The sequence below is a fragment of the Chrysochloris asiatica genome, unplaced genomic scaffold (assembly GCF_000296735.1).
Source record: "Chrysochloris asiatica unplaced genomic scaffold, ChrAsi1.0 scaffold00054, whole genome shotgun sequence".
Classification (NCBI taxonomy): domain Eukaryota; kingdom Metazoa; phylum Chordata; class Mammalia; order Afrosoricida; family Chrysochloridae; genus Chrysochloris; species Chrysochloris asiatica.
The window spans coordinates 14,764,367-14,785,359 of record NW_006408572.1 but is presented as its reverse complement, the minus strand read 5'-3'; the positions used below and the strand labels follow the sequence as shown (position 1 = coordinate 14,785,359).

At 39.3% G+C, this 20,993-nt stretch overlaps 1 protein-coding gene and 1 pseudogene across 3 annotated transcripts in view; one reads left to right on the top strand and one right to left on the bottom strand.

Annotated features, from left to right (window-relative positions):
- Positions 1-20,993, bottom strand: part of MAP2K4 (mitogen-activated protein kinase kinase 4) — a 135,027-nt gene that overhangs the window by 52,103 nt on the left and 61,931 nt on the right. For 2 of the 3 annotated variants that reach the window (XM_006863436.1, XM_006863437.1), the window contains one exon: positions 14,641-14,815. In XM_006863436.1, coding sequence (XP_006863498.1) covers positions 14,641-14,815 — 175 coding nt within the window. Of the gene's footprint in view, positions 1-14,640; positions 14,816-20,473; positions 20,522-20,993 lie in introns of those variants that run through there. The other variant, XM_006863438.1, reaches the window with a different exon arrangement.
- Positions 15,637-15,945, top strand: LOC102828654 (annotated as a pseudogene).

Below are 20,993 nucleotides of genomic sequence, written 5' to 3'. Positions count from 1 at the left end.
ATTTTCCTCATTAGTTGTCTCTAATAAACAGCTCTTAAATCTGTAATTATTAAGATCTTTTTTAAAAAATAGTCACCCCTAAAGAATTTCACAGACACACTTTTAAAGTTTTATTTTTAAACTAAGAATAAGTAAAATACTTATCAAAATTACCAATGTCATGTTTGGAATTAGTCTAACATGAAACTGGTCACGCTTCTCAACAGATTACCATTTCCTCATGCTCTCTGAACACTGTGTCCAAATGTCAAGAGGCGGGGGGCGGCTAGCTGCTGGTATAGCATCTGAAATGTTTGCATTTGCACCAACATGACGAACAGCTCGTTTTAAGTATACTAACATTTTGGAGTAATATTGTAACATTTCTCATATGAACTCTTGAACTAATTCAAAAGGCCTAAAGGATCCCAAAAGAACCTAAAACCAAGAACATGAACACAAAACATTAACTTTTGTTCCAAATGAGTGATTTCAGAGTACACTGGGAAGATGGTGGCATTTACAGAATATCATTCCAACCCTCCCCGACAAATGCAACAGGAAAATGGTGCTGAACCTTAAGTGACTCAATTAGGAGCAGAGAAGAGCAGTGTGGAGCTACAGATATGCAAGATCAATGACTGTAAGAAAATCACTTCTCCCACTGATCCCACATCTCAGCCTAAGCCACTCAGGCAACTGCTGTGACCTGGGGGAGGAACCTCTGCAAAAGAGCCCAACCACCAATCTCTGTGTGTAAACAGGATCTAAGCTTCTGCTCTAAAATCTACAAGACAGATCTCCCAGGGGAATTTCCTTTAGAGTGAGCCAGCACCTTCCCCACCTAAAAAGCTGGCATTGTTGTCGACTGCAAAACTTCAGCAAATTGCTAAAGAAACCTACATAGAAAACATCTGACGGGCCTCCCTGCACAGCCCATAGTTGAGGGCAGACTGCTGTGGGTGTTAGTTCAGGTCTGTCTGCTCCCTCTTCAGGTCAGCAACACTTAGGACTGTGTTGCCTGAGGCTGTTGCCTGAGGAAGCAGTGGAGTGGAGGCTAACCCACAGCCAACAGAGGGGAGAGGGGGCCTCCGGTTGCAAAAAGGGGCATTTGAAGCATGACAGAACCAGCTACAGTCAACTTCAAGACTGCTGCTAAATGGTACAGGTGTACTGCAGTGAGGTCTGCTCTCCCAATCAGCACTCCACTTCCTCCCTGCGCCTTCTGAAACCAACAGGACCGATGCCACTGGGTGTCAATTCAAGTTAGTCAGCTCCCATTTCCAGCCAGTGCTAAAGACCGCTGGCTGAGGTTGCTGGGTGCTAAGAAACAGGCATCTTGAGGGGGCACTCCCTACTGGGGAGACCTCTGAGAGGATCCAACTGGAGCATAGTACTCCATCCGTTTCCCAGGTCTGTTGGTTGCCAGGCTGCCATACGTACATTGCTACAGAAGGTCCTTTACAGTGTAGTTTGTTCCCACAAGTAGCACCAGCTCAGGCCCCCCAAACAACAAAACAGATCTCCCAGGAGGTGAGTTGGCTCTTTCTGTCCTCCTTTCCAGTTGACATGGAGGACAAGGGTCTGGATTTGCAATGGTCTAGGAAATAAGCATCTTCAGTGGAGGCTGTAGTCAGAGCCAACAACCTACCTAGAAGACTGACAGCAAAGAGGATGCCTCCCAAAGAGTCCAATCAGAGCAGAAGAGTGCCTCTCCCTTCTAGTCACCTCCTACTTCAGGTCTCTGTAACCAACAGGACAGACTACCATGGGGATAAGTGAGTTCAGGCATTCTTCCTCCAGCCAGCATTGAGGGCTGTTGAGCAAGGCCCAGACAGCAGGCATCTTGAGTAGAGCTACACTCAGACAACATACCACAACAGAGGAACGAGATGGGCACAACACAGGCTTCCCTAGAGGTCCATCCCTCCCTAACCCAGTAGCTACCCACTGCCAGACTGACATGAACTTCAACACTAATTCCTTACAGTGGAGACAAGAGACAGATCACTTAAGTGGAGCCTGCCACTGGGTCACTGTGACTTTGACAACATCACAGAGCTCTCAGAGGCCCTTTTGGGAATGCCAGTCCCTCTTCCTCCTAAAACACAGGAAAGTCTTCCTGAGCTTCCCTTGAGTGCCTGCTCAGATACAAGGAGTGCCCACAGAGCAGAGAAGGAAGCCTCAGATAAGACCAGATGATAACTGGGTGTAATAACTTAGACTAAAAATGCTGCAAAGATAAAGAATGGAAGTAATAAACTACATTCTATCTCACTTCAAGTGGCAGGGCCCACTGCTCAACAGATTGCTCTCTAGTGTTTAGGAGACACTGAAAATTGAAAACTATGATCTGGAGCTTTCAAATCCTAATTAAACCAGACAGAAGAAGGAGCTATTACAGAGAGGAAGAGAAAACAGCTAACAAAAGCCAAAAGCTCTGCTGTCTGAGGTGTGGTGTTTTTTTTTTTTTGAGAAAGTGGTATGGGCAAAACCACCAAAACTGGGGAGAAAAGAGAAAGTGAATTAACATCCTTAAAAATTCCAATGTTCCACAAAAAAGTCACAAAGCACAAAATAAAAGATGACCTATACAAAGAAACATGACAAAGGGAATGAAAGTCCAAATAATGAAAAGAATGAAGAATATAATAAAATAATGGTAAACATAATTAAAGAGTTCAGTGGAAAGACAAAGGGAGCTACAATAAAAAAGGAAAACAGTGAAACACCAAAATGAATATTTAAGAAATGTAAAAAAAAAAGGGGGGGGGAGAAATAGGGTAAATAGAAACCAAACAAATAATAAAATAGAAAGGGGTAATAACTGATATAAGAAACACAACATATTATTCAGTAACAAATTTAACCTGGCCAAGAAAAGAATCAACGAATTTTGCCAAGATAGTCAAAATTACAGGGGCTGAAGAGCAAGAAGAAAAAAGACTCAAGAAAACTGAGCAGTTTAATGGATTTCTAGGGCATCCAAAGTGGGAATGCACACATCATGGGAATTCACGAAAGAAAGAAAATTTGAAAATGATAATGACAGAGAAGGATAAACTCAAAGATATCGATACCAAAGATGGGCAGCCTCTCAACAACAAAAACAAGGATAATGAGACAATACTGAAAGCAGTAAGAGAGAAGCAAACAATCACACACAAAGGATCTCCAATGAGATTAACGGCTGGTTTCTCCTCAAAAACACTGGAGACTACAAGGTAATGAAATGATGTAAATGCAGCCTCCAACTTATGGCAAGTTTCCATTCTAATGACTCCTTCATAAGTCAATTCTGCTATAAGTAGAATTCTTTTTCATTTTTCATTTACATTATTGCCTTGTGCTATCAAAACTTTTATAAATCTGGTCTTTTGATATTTATCTTTGAAAGTTAAAACATTACATATACAAGCAGTTACAAAAAGCTTGTGTACCAATGAAATTAAAAGATAATGGATTTTTCTGCAAACTTTTTGAAACCCTTTAATACACTTACAGATATATTTTAACATTGTATACAGTACATATCACCAACAATAAGATGTATCAAACACACACGTATACATGTATACATAAATATGGTAATGGGTGTTGTTCATCATACCTTGAATTCGTCTCAAACGGAAACTAGCTGTGTGTTAAATGAAAAAACACTATCAACCAAGAATACTACATCCAGAGAAACGATCTTTGAAAAATGAGGGTGAAATGGAAACATCCCCAGACAAACAGGAAACTGAGGGCATTCATATCACGAGATCAGTCCTACACAAAATACGAATGGAAGAACCCAACCCCACCCCACCCCACCCCCTGCAGAAAAAAAGAGAAAGGCCTGTAAAGCAATGCAAAGACATACATTGAAATAAAAAGGGGAACTGCAGGCACAAGCTTTAAGAGTTAATAATACAGGTGGCTGTGCTTGATCATTCTAATTGCTTTATCCTTCATACTTGTTACTGACAAATGTATAAAGAGCAAGGATACAATTATGTTCCATGGCACATGAATATAAAGACATAATTAGTAGTAAGAACTACAAAATGGGAGGGGTGTATAGGTAGAGAATTTCTTATATGTTGCTGAAGTTAAGTTGATATCAATTTATACTAGGATATTATGAAATACATCTGTCAAATGTAATCTTCATGGTAATCACTTGTAAGAAATGTAAAAAAATAAAAACATTAGAAGGGAACCCAAAGCTCACTACAATAGACCAACAAAATACAAAGGCAAAGCTTAAGACACTTGAAATAGACATAGCAAACTGGTAGAAGTAAGTCACTTATCATTAACTCTTAACAGTCTTGTACAGGTTTCTGAGGAGTAGCTGGTAGGTTTCAATCACCAGCCTTACAGTTAGCAAATACAGTGGTGATCCTTTGACGCCACACCAGAATATAAATGGACTAAGTGCTCCAATCAAAAGGCAGAGAGTGGCAATATGTATCAAACAAACAAATAACAACAACAAAATACATGATCCAAATATCCTATTCACAAGACAAAAATAAACTGAAAGGGAAAAATATAAAACAAAACAATGAAACCTACTGCCACCAAGTTGATTCAGACACATAGCAGCCTTCAGGACAAAGTAGAACACTGCTCCATAGTGACTCTACAATGGGAACACACAGCTTCATCTTTCTCCTACAGAGCAGCTAGGGGTTTCGAGTCTCCAACCTCGTGGTTAGCCGTCCAAGACTTAACCCACAGCACCACCAGAGCTCTTTGAAAGTGAAAAGATAGGAAAAGATATTCCTTGCACTGGGGTGGCAATTATAAAATTAGATAAAGTAGGTTTTAAGAAAAAAAAATCTATCAGAAAAGATAAAGACAGACATTTATTATATATAGTGGTGAAATGGTCAGTTAATCAAGATGAGTTAACAATCATAAAATAATAGCGCAGATTTGAAAACACCACTTTCAATATTGTAAAGACCATCAACAAAGAAACAGAGACCAAGCTGATACTATAAGTCAATTAGATTTAACACATATTTCTAAAGACATCTACCCAACAACATAATATACATTCTACTGCAGTGCAAATAGACCATTCTTCAGGAACTACATGTTGGGTCACAAAAGCAAGTCTGAAATGTTTTTGAAAACTGAAATCATAATAAATATTTTCTCTAACCACATTACCACAACAGACTGAAGCTAGAAATCAAACAGGAAAAGAAAAAAAACATGTAGAAATTAGCCAGCACACTATTAAGTTATCAATGAGGCAAGGAAGAAATCACCAAGTCCTTACAGTCAAATGAAACTGAAAACAAAGCATAATAAAATGTATGGGATTCATAGAAGACAGCTTTCAGAGGCAATAAATGCATAAATAAATAAAAACTTTAAATATCACAGATTAACAGCCTAACTGGAAAGGCAGAGCAAATTAAGCCTAAACCTACCAGAAAACAGAAAATATCAAAGCAGAGCAAAGCACATAAAGGCAGAAAAACAATAGAATACAATTAACAAAAGCAAAAGCTGACTCTGAAAATATCAATAAAATTGAAAAACCATTAGCTAGAATGACCAAGAAAAAAGGAAAAAACATGCAAATAACCAAAATAAAAATTTAAGGGGAAACTTTACAACTGATTGAAATAAAGAAAATTATGACAACAGTACAAAAAACAGGACAGCAACAAAATACATAACCTAGATGGAATGAATAAATTCGTAGAAACACACAACCTCCCAAACTGACTCAAGCACACACAGAAAATCTCAACAAATGCTTGAATCAATGATCAAAAACTTTCAAGTAACAATACCTGGACCAGAAGGCTACAATGAGGAATCCACCAAATACTTAGGGAAGTACTGACACCAGTTCTATTCAAATTCTTCCTGAAGACAGAGAAGGGAGGAAAGAATGCGCCTTAATTCATTCCATGAAGCAAGCATAACCCTGATACCAAAACCAGAAGAAGACACAACAAGAAAACTAAACGCCAATAACGCTTTCAAGTACAAGTTCAGAAGCAATCAACAAAATACTACCAAACAGAACCCAATAGTCTATGAGAGAGTGGTTTTCCAATAATACTAGGCTGGTTCAACATCAGAAAATCAATCAACATTACACACTATGCCAAAAGAAAAAGGGAAAGAACCACACAATGAATTTTATAGATAAACAAAAAGCATTTGATAAAACTCAACAACCTATATTTAAACCCCAAAGAAGTAGGAACAGAAGGAAAATTCCTCAATATGATTCGGAGCATAGATGAAAAGTCAGTTAAACGTAATGGTGTCTTGTTAGCTTGAAGACGCTAACAAGATGTCCACTCTTACTACTTCAATTCAATATTGTGATAAAAAGCCCCGGCCAGAGCAATAAGATAAGAAAACCATACAAATGGCATGCATATTAAAAAAAAGAAATGAAATTATCTCTATCCAGATACAACTCTACATACAGAAAATCACAAAGCTACCACAAGAAAGTATCTAGAGCTAATGGAAGAATTTAGCATGGCTACAAGATAGAGGAGGTCAACAAACAAAAATCTGCTGAATTTTTATACACCGGAAATGAGAAACCTGAAAGGGAAATTAAGGAAGCTGTTACACTTACAACAACATCTAAAATTTAAAAATAACCAGGAATGAATCCAACCACGAATATGAGGGCTTTAGACTATGAAAATGATGCAACACTGCTGAAACCGATTAAAGAGAGTTAAATACATGGAATGATGTTCAATGTTCACGGAGTAGAAGACTTAATACTGTTAAGATGTTGATACTACCTGCAGAGATCTATGGATTCCCCACAATTCCAATCAAAATCCCAACAGCCTATTTTACAAAAATGGAAAAGTCAATCCTCAACACTTACATGAAAATGGCAACAGGTCCCAGATAGCTAAAGAAATGTTGAAAGAGTAGGAGGACTGACATTTCCTGATAGTAACACATATTATACAGTTAGAGTAATCAAAACAGCCTGATATCGGCCTAACAGTAGACATTCAAACCAACTGAACAGAGCTGAGTCCTGAGACAAGCACACACATCTACATTCATTTAATTTTTGACAAGGGTGATATATCCATAAAAAAAGGAAAGAAAAATTTCTTCAATAAATGGTGTTGAGAAAATTGGATTTCCACATAAATAAAACTGAAATTGGATCCATTTCTTACAACATAGACAAAAAAAAAAAAAAAATTCAAAATGAACCAAGAACCTAAATGTGAAAATTAAAACCATAAAACTATTAAATGATGGATTATCTAATACAATAACAAAAGCTCTAACAGTGAAAGACATAATAAATAAATGAGACCTCAAAAACATTAAAAACTTCTCTTCATCAAAAGACTATCAAAAAAAGTAAAAAGGACAACGTATTGGGAGAATACTTTCAGAACCCATATATCTGAAAAGAAAAATGAGAATCAAAATATATGCAAATGACAATTTAACAACAAAACTATCAACAACGTGATCATAAGATGGGCAAAGACTTGAACAGACACTTGACCAAAGAGGACATTCAAGGGGCCACCAAATAGATGGAGATGCTCAACGCCACTAGTCATGAGAGAGAAGAAAATCAAAAGCAGTGACCTAGCATTGCACGTCACTAGATGGCGAAGAAAAACAGGCAATAAGAAATGCTGGCCAGAAGCACAAAGGACAAATATGACATGACCTCAATGACATCAAAGACAAGAAAAGGCAAGTGTATATAGAAAAATGTTTATTAGTGGTTACCAAGAGCAGGACCACCACTCGTCTGTCAGCCTGTGTACTGTGGTAGCTTGTATGCTACTGTGATGCTGGTAGCTCTGCCAACAGTACGACAAAGTAAATTATTATCATGAAATGTACAAAGACCTGCAGTCAGAAATCCAAAAGGGAAGAAGAATTCGCTCAGCATTTCTTGAGATAAAAGAACGAAAGAAACACTCACATCTTGGGTAAAGAATTCTATGGGCAAAGTATTGAATGATGCAGGAAACATCAAAAGAAATAAGAAGGAATATGCAGAGTCACTGTACTGAAAATAAATAATCAATGTTATTTCAAGAGATAGCATATGATCAAGAACCTATGATATTAAAGGGAGACATTCAATCTGCACTAAAGGCATTAAAGATTTCAAAACAAGGCTCCAGAATCGATGGAATATAAATTGAAATGTTTCAACAAATTAATGCAGCACGAGAGGTATTCAAGAGTCCTGGTGTGGCGCTGTGAGTTACTGTGCCAGACTACAAAGTCATTTGAACTACAAGGTCAGTGGTTCAAGCTCACCAGCTGCTCCTTGGAAACCCCACACAGGGTCGCTATATGTCAGAACCGACTCAATGGTACTTAACAACAACAACAACAAGGTATTCAATTTTCTATACCAAGAAACTTGGAAAACAGCTACCTGGCCAACTGACCAAAAGAGATCCATATCTGTGCCCATTCCAAAGAGAGATGACCCAACAGAATGCAAAAAATCACTGAACAATTATCATTAGTATCACATGCAAGTAAAATTTTGCTGAAGATAATAATTCAAAAACAATTACTGAAGTACATCAACAGGGAGCTGTCAAAAGTTCAAACTAGATTCAGAAGAGGACGTGGAACTAGGGATAGCACTGTTGACATTAGAAGGATCTTGCATGAAAGCTGAGAATACCAACAAGATGTTTACCTGTGCTTTATTAACCATGCAAAGGTATTAACTGTACAGATAATAACAGACTATGGATAACACTGTGAAGCACAGAAATTCCAGAACACTTTATTGTGCTCACAAGGAACCTGTACATAGACCAAGAGACAGAGTAAAGGGGGATACTGCATGGTTTAAAATCAGAAAAGGTATGCGTCAGGGTTGTATCCCTTGACCATACTTATTATTCAACCTGTTAACTGAACAAATAACCCAAGAAACTGGATTATATGATGAACATGATATCAGGATGGAGGAAGATTCATTAACAACCTGTGATGTACAGATGACACAATCTTGCTTGCTAGAAGCAAAGAGGACTTCAAATACTTACTGATGAAGATCAAAGACTACAGGTCTTCAGTATGTATTGTACCTCAATGTAAAGAAAAGAAAAATTCTCACAACTGGATCAATAAATAACATCATAATAAACAAAGAAAAGATGGAAGTTGTCAAAGACTTCATTTTGCTTTGACATACATTAATGTTCATGGAAGCTGCTACTGTGTGCCATGAAATCGATCCTGAATAGGGTTTCCAAGGCTGTAAACTTTACAGGAAGAGAAAGCCTCATCTTACTCATGGAAGCAGCAGTCAAGAAATCAGAAAACATACTGCATATTAAGTATATCTCCAGCAAAAGACCTCTTTAAAATGTTAAAGAGCAAATAAATCAGTTTGAAGGCTAAGGTGCACCTGGCCCAAGCCATGGTATTTCAATCACCTTATATGCATGTGAAAGTGGGGCAATGAATAAGGAAGAATACAGAAGAATCGATGCATATGAATTATGATGTTGGTGAAGAATACAGAACGCACCACGGACTGCCACAAGATTAAACAAATCTGTCTTGGAAGAAGTAGTCAAAATGCTTCTTAAAAGCCAGGATGGTGACACTGTCTGTTGTACTCTGAACTTAAACTAGTTCCTGGAGAATGACATCATGCTTGGAAAAGTGGAGGGTCAGCGAAAAAGAAGACCCTCAACAACATGGGCACAGTAGAAGCAACAATGGGTTCAAACATAACAACTGTGAGGATGATGGAGAACCAGTCAGTGTTTCATTTTGTTATGCAGACAGTCGGTATCAGAAGCAAGTTAATGGCACCTAACAACAACAACAACAAAAGCAGGAGGGAAGGACAAGGAGGGCAGTAATTGCTTATGGAGTACCGAGTTTTCGTTTAAAGTGAATTGGGTAAAGATTTTTAGGGAATGACTTTAGAAAGTGATACAGACAGACTTAAAAACAAAAAATGACATGGTTCAATAAACCTATAATGTGGCTATCGATTCTAAGCAACATGCCACGATTCTGTTCTGAAATGCAGATAATATATGGGAATATTATGTAAGAAGTAGACATACGGAAATTAATGTGGAAGGAGTATGACTACCAATTCTGGCAGATCAGGTCACCAAATTCTCAGATGACAAGTCCTTGTCAAGTTTCTGTATAGCTCAGCAGAAGGTCCTCATGGCAGTGTAAGCAAGGTTATAGTTGTTGTTAAGTGCCATCACCTCAGTTCCGACCCACAGTGATCCTGTATAGGATTTCTGAGGAGCAGCTGGTGAGCACCGTCAACCTTGCAGTTCAAATGGCTTTACAGTCTGGCGCATTAACCCACAGCATAGGAGACTCATATTCCTGCAGCACTGCTTAGAGAACTTAAAAGCAAGGTGGTGGTGGTGGTGGTGGTGGTTTTGTGCTGTGGAGTCAGTTCTGACTCACAGCAACCCTGTACAGGGTTTCTGAAGCTGTAAATCATTACCTCATCTGGTAGTTTCGAACTGCTGACCTTGTGGTTCACAGCCTGATTCGTAACCACTATGCTACCAGTAGGAGAACTCAAAGGTGAAAGAGGCAACATGTCCCTGACCTAGAACTGAGGCCTGGCCCCAGTGAAGCTCAGAAGTCCACTGACCCCAGTGGACTCAGTACTGAGAGAGGAAATCCATGTAGGGCTTTAGAGACTATTCCAGGCACTGTTTAAAAGAATCTGATATGGGAAAAATGGCGTAAGCTCGCCATATTTTGGCAATTACCAAGGTAAAGCGTCATTTTCGATTAAGCACCAGAAGGCAGTTTCCATCAGCTAGGCTGTGTGCTGCTGCCTCGGGGCAGTCTCCAGCTCTTCTGTCCAAGCACCTGCTGTTACCTTAGGCACCAAAAGTATCTGCATTCCTGTGTCAAGCCACTCCCAAATGGCCTGACCAAATGGTACCACAGCTAGCAGAACAACCCAAAGGTAAAGGAGACTACATGCTTTCTGCAAGGAGAGTGGTCTACATTTTGTGTGAAGTGTTGTTGTTATTCAGTGCCGTCGAGTCATTTCTGACTCATAGTGACCTTGTATAGTAGTTGGTGGGTCTGAACCACCAACCTCGTGGTTAGCAGTTCGGTTTTTATCCTACACCAGCACATTAGGGTTTGTCAGGTAGGCATTGGGAAACATCTTCTCACCTATGCAGAAATTCTGGAACTGATATAAGAGCAAGCATATCACGTGAGAGTCTTAGGAGGAATTCTTCTCAATTGGTGGGTGGGGCTGGGGAGGAAGGATGCAAAGAGAGAGAGTGCTAGAGCAAAGCTTCAAAAGTATGTTTAAAATTTTTTTAAAAAAGGATTATCTTGTTATAGTTCTAATAATGAATTTGAAACTGTTTCTAGTTTCTATGATCGATAAATACCAATATTGTACACCACACTTAAAAAAAAAAAAAAAAAAAACTTGCTCATTAAGTGTGCTCCTTGCTAAAGATCTGACCTATAGTTGTTGCTAAGTGCCCTTGAGTCAGTTCCAACTTATAACAACCCTGTATAGGGGTACTGGTTACGAATCGGGCAGCAAACCTTAAGGTCAGCAGTTCGAAACTATCAGCTGTTCCACGAAAGAAAGATGAGGTTTCTCTGCTCCCGTAAAGATTTACAGCCTCGGAAACCCTGTACAGGGTCACCATGAGTCAGAACTGACTCCATGGCACATAACAACAACAACAACAGCAAATAGGGGTTCCACACAGAGAGCAGCTGGTGGGTTTGAACCACCGCCCTTGTGGTTAGCAGTCCAGTGCTTATCCTATATACCACACCAAGACTCTACCTATGATTAATACCATAAACAAAATATGGAAATGCTTACTTCAGGTGGTTCTATGTCAGTCATGTAGGGGACAGGAGAGCAAGGGTTGACATTTAGCTCCCTAAGCATCGCACCAATCTGATCCTTATAGACGAATATGCTATGTTCCCAACAGAAATTTTCAAAATTCAGTTCTAATGCAAAACTGGAAAAACCAGAGACTATTGCTACACACTTCAGTATGACAGCACCTTGTTCTGACACACAGGAAATCTGATTTTCCCAAATTTACAAAATAAAGATTCTGTATCCCACCAATGCAGCAAGACTCATATCCTTACTGCACAGAATTCCTCACTAACTGCTAAGGAAACTTCTAGGTACGTGACACAGTTGAAGGCTGCCCTGCCTGAGCTTCTGGGATAGGCTTAACATCTAATGAAGTAACTCTTATTTTCCCAAAGTGCCTTTTAAAACAGAGTATAAAGAATATAGAGTATAAAGCGTCATCAAACAAGTTTTTCATTTTACCAACAGCAAAGGAATGCTCTCTGGAGTGTCTGGGTCCTTGTCTTTTAGCTCCCTTATACCTGCACAGTCCTGAGCTCAGAGTTAAATGCTGGTGATGCTCAGTAAATACCGTTGCCATCAAGTTGTCGACATCTAGAATTTCAACTCTCTGTCCCCCTTAATCCTACACTGTCTATGTATATTTGTACATTTCAGGTCTGTGTCAAAGTGGTAACAAAACTAACTCCGAATTTGAAATAGATGGCATACACTCATGAATCAAATTGGTTATCAAAATTTGAAATGCTTATTCTTCCAGTATCCATGAAGTCAGAGAATTCAACGGAACTCCCTACCCACGTGTTTATTAATGTAAGGAATACTGCCACCTGCAACCATCCAAGCTGGATTCCTGGTATTCCACTTTAGGGTACACACTGGACTGTTAACTGCCAGGTTGGTGGTTCAAACCTACCAGCTTCTCTTCGGAAACCGTACTCAGGGTGACTATGAGTTAGAACCAACTCAACGGCACTTAACAACTATTAAACTTGCTTAAGAACTCAAAAGACCAACTATACCATCTTACAGGTATAGATCTGTAATCTACAGGTCCCATGACTGTCTAAGAAGCACTTCTTAAAAGTTAGAATTTTTAACAATATATCAACCAGGGCTTATAAACACTAAGCAATACTTCCCTGTTTCCCTCTTAAATTCCTTCAGAGTTTGAATGGGCACTTTACAGTTCTATACCCTGTAATATCCAGTTGGTCATGAGAAAAAACAAAAACGTTATGCCCAAATTAATACCTTCTTTATTTACCCCTAAAACAAGTTCTATCTGTATTACTAAAATAGATCAAGATGTTGATCAACATCATAAAGCACACACAGCACAGACTTAAAAATTTGTTTGTTGTTGTTTTTTAAATACTTTCCCTAGTATCTGGGAGGAAATTTTAGAACGTTAGCTAAATATAAACGCTTTCCCTTTAAGAAGGAGCCAACTAAAACTGGGTGATAAGCACAAATAGTACATAAGGGCAAGGCAACACTAATAAAAGTCTAAATAAAATGGTTTTCCTACCACCAAATAAGAAGAGACATCATTTCACATTGCAAGGAAAATGACATCTTATTTCAATAGATGCTTCTTAGACTGTGTCTCTTTAGCCATCTATGGGTTGTATGCAAGAAGGTAAGAAAGTTACATGAAGATTTTGCTCACCATAGACTTACACAAATGGCATTTTATATTAATATGACATAAATCCACTCCCAAAAGCCAAGCCAAGCCAAGCCAAAAAAAAAAAAAAAACCTCAAAGGTCTCTCCTCTTATCATAACTTAACCTGAACAAACTCTCAAAATAGAGATTTAACAGGAAGGGATTAACTAAGACTTTCTTTGCAAATTGATTCTCAATTCTGATAAACAGGGACATTATTTGTTAAGGGAGAAAACTTAAGCTCACTGAAGATATAGCCATACCTAGATTTTTATTTTTTCAATTTTTTGTTTTGAAAGAGTTCCCCCTTTCCAATTTTCCCAAAATACCTGAGGCGGAGCAAATAGCCATTGGACATCCGAACAAACAAATGAGTAAAGTACATGGACCAGTTAGGAGCCAGCTGGAAACTGCCAGTTCATCAAAAGCGCCCACATAAAGGTACAGTCTACGTGGGCCAATCTCTCTATATCTGGCCAGTCTTGATGGTTTTTTTCTCAATGAACATATTAAGTGGCATGTCACTCACAATAAGGACAAAATGTGACAAGATAATCACAAGGTATGCATTTCAACACAACGTTCAAACCAGGGAACAGGGCAGTACTGAGTGGAGATGAAATGAAATAAAGACAAGCCGAGCCGGTCAGGACCGAGTAAGGTTGAGGTTAGTGGCAACAGCATGTGTATGGTTTCCAGGAAACCTTCAGTGAGACTGCTGTTAGCCCTAGCCCCGCACCTTGCCCAACCCAGTGTGCTGCCTCTTCTTCCAGCTCCCCGCCTGGCTCAGTGCAGCACTGCCCTGCTCCCAGGGTGCAGACGCCTGCCTGAACTCACCTTGGCAGTGGACGGCCTGAAGTTTAAAAGACGTTAATGCATCATGCCGAAAGTGCAGTGTACATGCACACTTCATACACTCACGGTTCCAGAGAGACAGAAAACGTACCACCAATAAGACCCCACCTCTATTTCAAACACCCTAAAAAAACACTCTGAGAAATCATAGTTTAAGTACTCATATTTGCCACGAAAGTTAAGAACGGAACAACAGTGGCATTACTGCACCATCAAATTTTATCTAATGAATTCAAGTACCAAAAATAATTATGGGCATCACCTACTTTAACTGCCATTATTTGCCCACTTGGTTTGTGGACCATTTTGTTGACAGAACCATAAGCGCCTCGTCCAATTTCTCCAAGGTCTTTCAAGTCCTCCGCAGTGAAATCCCAGTGCTGTTCAGGGGAAATCTTCAGTTTTCCTGACGATTCAATGCTGTGTGTTCTCAGTCTCTCTCTGTTGAAAGGGAGTAATTTTTCCACATTTTAAATAGGCTTTAACTTTTTTCTTTTAACTCGCACTGATATATGTGTGGGAGAATTTGTTTTCTCCTGAGTTACTAAAATAGTCTGACCTCCAGGCTTTTACAGTTTGTTTAGTTTTCTAAACACTGTATTAGTTAAGAAAGGCTTGAACTTAACTAGTCAATAGACATTGTTTCAATAGGATTCACAAACCCGAATTTCCATTCATAGATCAAACTAATTCTGCAAACCAGTTTCATTTCTAAAATATAAGTTACTTTTCAACTTTGAAAACCTGCATTATGAAATGTGCAATCCCAGGAATTGAAAACTTCATTTCTAAAAGGCTCTTATCATACTTAAGCCTACTACTGTCACGTCAATTCCAATTCATAGTGACTCTACTTAAACCTACTACTGTCAAGTCAATTCCAACTCACAGGCCCAGGGAGACGTGCCCCCTAAGATTTCCGACGTTGTAAATCATTACAGAAGCAGACGGCCACATCTTTCTCCTCCCAGAACTGGTGGGTCACAACAGCCGACCTTTCAGTGAACAGCCAGGCATTTTCACTCTGCACCACTTGGGCTCCTTCACCCTACCTTGTTGTTGTTGCTGTTGTTAAGTGCCATCGAGTCAGTTCCAACCCATAGTAACCCTGTATAGGGTTTCCGAGGAGCGGCTGATGAGTTTGAACCGAGAGATGTGAAGAATCCCAAAGCCTAGGGACCATCCCTCCTCTTGCCTTTCATCATTATCTGATTCTCAATTCCCTTATATGAGAGACCTCAAAAAGTTTATGGGGAGGAAACATGGCGGACAACGTGGACCAGCAACAAACTACCAACGCAGTAGAGGAGCCTCTGGATCTTATCCGGCTCAGCCTGGATGAGCGCATTTATGTGAAAATGCGAAATGACCGAGAGCTTCGAGGAAGGTTACATGCCTATGATCAACATTTAAATACGATATTGGGAGATGTGGAAGAAACTGTGACTACTACAGAAATTGATGAAGAAACATATGAAGAGACATATAAAGCCACAAAACGGAACATTCCCATGTTCTTTGTTCGGGGAGATGGTGTTGTGTTGGTTGTCCCTCCACTAAGAGGTGGCTGAAACATTGAATGTGTCCTGTGACGAAATGAAGAGACTTTATACAACTGCTTCTTTAAGACAGAATATATTCAAAAGAGAAACTTGTGTAAAATTAGATATTCAGAAATGACCACGGATTCTTCCACTCTTGAAATGAGTTGATTTGCAAGCTCATAGGCTAAGTGACAGTTTTATTTTTCTCCAGCCCTTCAATAAAAATTTAAAAAAAGTTTATGGGGAAATTCCATTATATCTTTTTTATTTCATTTTCCATGAACTTTTTGAAGCCCCTTCGGAACCGACTCCACAGCACATAACCACCACCACCATATAAAATGCAATATTTGCATCTAACCTACACACATTCTCCCATATACTGTAAATCATCAAGATTATATATATACCACCTAATGCAATGTAAATATGCTATAAAAATAACAGTTTGTGCTCCCTCTTAGCCTTTGAGGGATTTCTTTGACCACTTAATTGTTTTTTTGCTTTAATATTTGTGAGTGGTGGCTGGTTGAATCCATGGATGTGGATCCCGTGGATAGAGAGGGCTGATTGTAGCTGATGTCTCCTTTCCATATGAAGTTTTGAGTAGGCAGCCCAGACTTGGTGTAGGGGCTTCATTGTCGCCTGGATCTAGAGCAGAGGCCTTTTATTTTCTGGTCTATTATTCTCAGTGCCTGGTTAACATTCTTACAGGCCTTGAGCATGACCAGAACGCTAGCCATCACTAATGTTCCCGGCAGCAAAACAGAGGACACCGGGCAAGCAAAAAGAACCTTCCTTCCACCTGAGTCGTCTCCTTTTAGTTCTGCATTCATACGGTACACCTAAGTGTAGCCTTGGTGTTGGGTGCAATGTTGCCCTGAAGAGAAAAAGATCCTGCTAAGAAGGAAGAAGAGAAGGATAATGGCTGGTTACTGGGTGGCAGCTAATAGTTACTGCCACAGGAACTCTAAGCTGACTTTTCCATATTAATATTCATGGGATTCAGAGCCAAGGGTGATCTGTACAAGTTGTTGTTGTTAAGGGCCGTTGAGTCAGTTCCAACTCACAGCGACCCTGTAGAGTTTCCAAGGAGTGGCTGATAAGTTGGAACCGCCAACCTTGAGATTCAAACCTACTTTGCAATCCAGCGCATTAACCTGCAGTGCCATATGTATTATATTAAAAAGCTGAGAGCTGTAACAGCTGTCATGGACATGTACAGTTCAATTATTGTATGCTGTTAAAGTTGAACACTGCCTAACTTCCTACACATTATGACTCCCAATATCGACACCAAGTTCCTTGTAGACCAGGCCACAGTACAATTTGAACAGTAAATCATACAGCTTAACATCTGAGAATGATAACATCTGCAAATTACATGCTACAACACTATATGTAGTACATATTACTAACAAGATACACAGTAAGTACAACAAACCTACAGCTATTAAGTGTAGTTCGTCATAACTCAAATATGTTTTAAGTCGGGGAATACAGATATAAGCAACTAATTTCCAAGTATTGCCAACACCTTCTCAGTGTCTAAAGTCACCAGAGCTTTTATGCCTAAGGGGCTAAGACACAGGCAATTCACTGGACATTTTTAAATACACTATTCTGAGCACTCTGGTTTACATGTTCAACTCATTTTGAATGGCAGGTGGCAACTAGCAGCTGACTAGGGAGGTTCCAGATTCAAAGGCTAGCGTTAGGACAGGTGTGAAGCATGGGCTAACATGAGGATGAATGGAAAGCCTATCTAGAGAGCAGATATCAATCAGCTCCCCTCCCTGAGCACTTCACCTGGCACTGTTTATTCCCAGGCAAAAAACCAAAGGGTTTTCTCCAAAGGGTTTTCTGTCTAACAAAATGAATAGATATAGTGTAGAAGTTGGAGCTGTCTAATGAAATGAATAGATATAGTGTAGAAGTTGGAGCTGCAGAGGAAACCCTCCTTGTTCTATAACTTGAGAGGCTCTAGCCTAATATCGATGGCAATACACTAGGGCTACGTTTAGCCTAATATTTGCATCCTCACTTGTCCTTAAGGTAAACCCCTTGATTTACAACTTCCTAGAGACAGTCATAAGAACTGAATGAAAACTATTTAAAGTGTTTGCTTAAAGGAGTGTGACTGGGGTAGAAGCAGGAGTTGGCTGTTTTTCATGGAAGCTCTCTCTCTCTGACTTGATTTTTCACACATTAGACTATATCTAACATTCTAACGGAGACTTCCAGGAGATGCACAGGTAGCTCCTGTCTACTACCACTAACTAAGGTTGATGAATGTGGCCATATGATAAGAGTACAGTATCACATATTACCTCTCCTGCCTAACCCAATAGTTTATCTATTTCCATAATGCTCACTCAAAGGCTCTCCAACTAAAATAAGTCCCAAGCTTGCTAACAAATACACATTCCACATTATTAGTCTATATCACTTCCATGACCACCAGCTGATGTGAACTTATAGATCCTTAAGGACATAGGTGAATTGCTATATACCATTTCCAAGACTGTAAATCTTTACAGAAGAGCAGACAGCCTCTTATTTGTCCTGAGGAGTAGCTGGTGGGTTTGAACTGCAGGTCTGTGGTTAGCAGCCCGATGCTTAACCTACTGCACCACCAAAGCTCCTTCCACCACCTTCTGATTAAATCTACTTCTTCTGAATCATATCTATTCCTCAATGCCATAATCTTGCCACAAGCCTAATCCCTCAAATCTCTGCTTCTTATTTTGGGACAACAATCTTTCATTAAAATTTCAAATTCATTTCATCTATTTTGAGGTGGGAGTTGAGGACAGATGGAAATGTGAAACTTTAGACACTGCTCCTCATCACTTCACTGTAAGTAGTTTCAGTACTACTTACAGTTTCTCTTGTAAATATTTGAACACTACTGACACTGTAGCATAAACATTGAACTGCTTGCTAACCCACCAGCCGCTCCTTGGAAACCCTGTACAGGGTCACTAGGAGTCAGAACCAACTCAACGGCACTTGACAACAAGTCCTCTGGTGGTCCTGCTTTTGTCACAGAGGTTTTCCTTTAAGGTCTCAACAAGGCCATTCTTACCCTGTCCTTAAAAAGCAAGTTTAAATCCTCTGTCGAGTTACCAAGTCTCCTGTGGAGTACATTCTTCAGGGATCCAAAAGGATGCTTGCCAAGAGCTGGCCACTCTCAGCCAAAACGATGCCCTAAAAACCAAAACCCAGTTCTTAAATACCACCTGTAGTCTGCTGAGTCGTCCTGCCTCCAAAGTTCAAGTCCACACAGAACCTCACAATGTGACCGAATTTGGAATAAGGGTCTTTGCAGATGTGACGAAGGTATGATGCCCAGAAAAGATCATCCTGGATTAGAGTAGAATCCAAATCCAATGGTGAGGATCTTCATCAGAGGCAGTGACACACCAATGGGAAAACAGGGATAAAGGCCATGTGAAGACACAGGCAGAGACGCAAGTTATACTGCCCAAACCCAGGGAATACCGGACGCCACCAGAATCAGAAGGAAGGAAGGACTTTGGAGAATCATGGCCCTGCCAACAACTTAATTTCACACTTCTCTTACAGAATACATTTCTCTTGTTTTAACCTACTAAGTGTATGATCACTTAATACTCCACTTAAAACCATGAATCACTAAATTTTTCCTTAAAAGGACCAAACAATCACTTTTAAGTATTGTGGGGCATACAGTCTCTGTCACAACTCTGCCATTGTAGAATGAAAGTGTCCAAAAGCACATATCACCAGGCCTGCTTTTGTTGGGGTTTCCAAGATACCTATGGGTGGATCTGAACAGTCAACCTTTCAATTGGTAGATGCGCGCTTACCCATTTGCACCACACAGACTACACATCTAAATTATCACTATCATTTAAATGATCTAAATGATAAGTTACTGATTTTTCATATCTTTTATCTTTTAAATTTAAAAATATGCTCTGGAAGATAAGAAACTCCAATTATCTACCTAAATACTAAGCTTAATTTCCAAATTAATCTTGAAATACAATTCTGAAAACTCCCCACAAACTAAAAAAAAAAAAGTGGGGTACAGGATCTCATACCCTCTCCCTGATCCTCACTAAAAAAGGCAGAAAACCTTATTAAATAGCTTAAGCATCTCTCATAGCTATATATTTTTCAACAAGTCAGAGCTAACTACCGGAACAAATCTGAGAACCTGATTCCTCACACTTGCCAATGCTAATTTTCCTTTGAATGAATAAATAACATCTTTCCCCTAAAGCTAACAATCCTAAGAACTTGTGATTTTCTGATAAGTTGGGAGTCTGTATTCTTTTATTTCATTATCACATTCTTCAACCTGAGTCACACTTACCTTGATCTGCATTTCCTTCCAAAGCCATCAAACATATCTTTTTTCCCAGACTGTTTCTTCCTTCTTTTTCCCTAAGCATTCTTGATTTTGTCAAGTCAACATGTACTAAAACGCCACAAGCTGTTTACTCTCTCCTAAGCTCAAAAATAACTAGTAACAGTCCTTAAACAGGAAAATAAACATAACACATACCCTGTACACCACTGCAACTGTTCTTCTGGGTCCATACTGTGAGACTCTCTAGATGAATACTGCTTTATGCATCCTTCTGCAATGCAGCTCTCTTAATTCCGGAAATTTCCATGTAAACTCGGCCTGCCAGTTGCCATGGAAACTGTCTGCTTCCTGGCACTACTAACAAAATGAGTATCTTTGCTTAGATCTATAATGAGGCAGAAGGAAAATTGAAAGAAAGACATCCACAAGAATTGCTCAAAATGCTCCAAATATAAATTTTCTAATTCTGTTGTTCATATTTAAGACGAAGATACTAGAAAAATCTAAAAAACTTTGAAACAGTACTGATTTCTGAAGCAGAATGAAAATATTTTTATCACCAAGGAAAGGAGTACTACTACAGAAAATACGACAACCTTCACGTTTGCATCTTTCTGCTAGAGTGCACATTATTTAAGCACTGATTCACTGTATCAGCTACATTCACTAAAGGTTAGGCAAGCCACCCTAGGCCAGCAGGTTACATGCTTTCTTA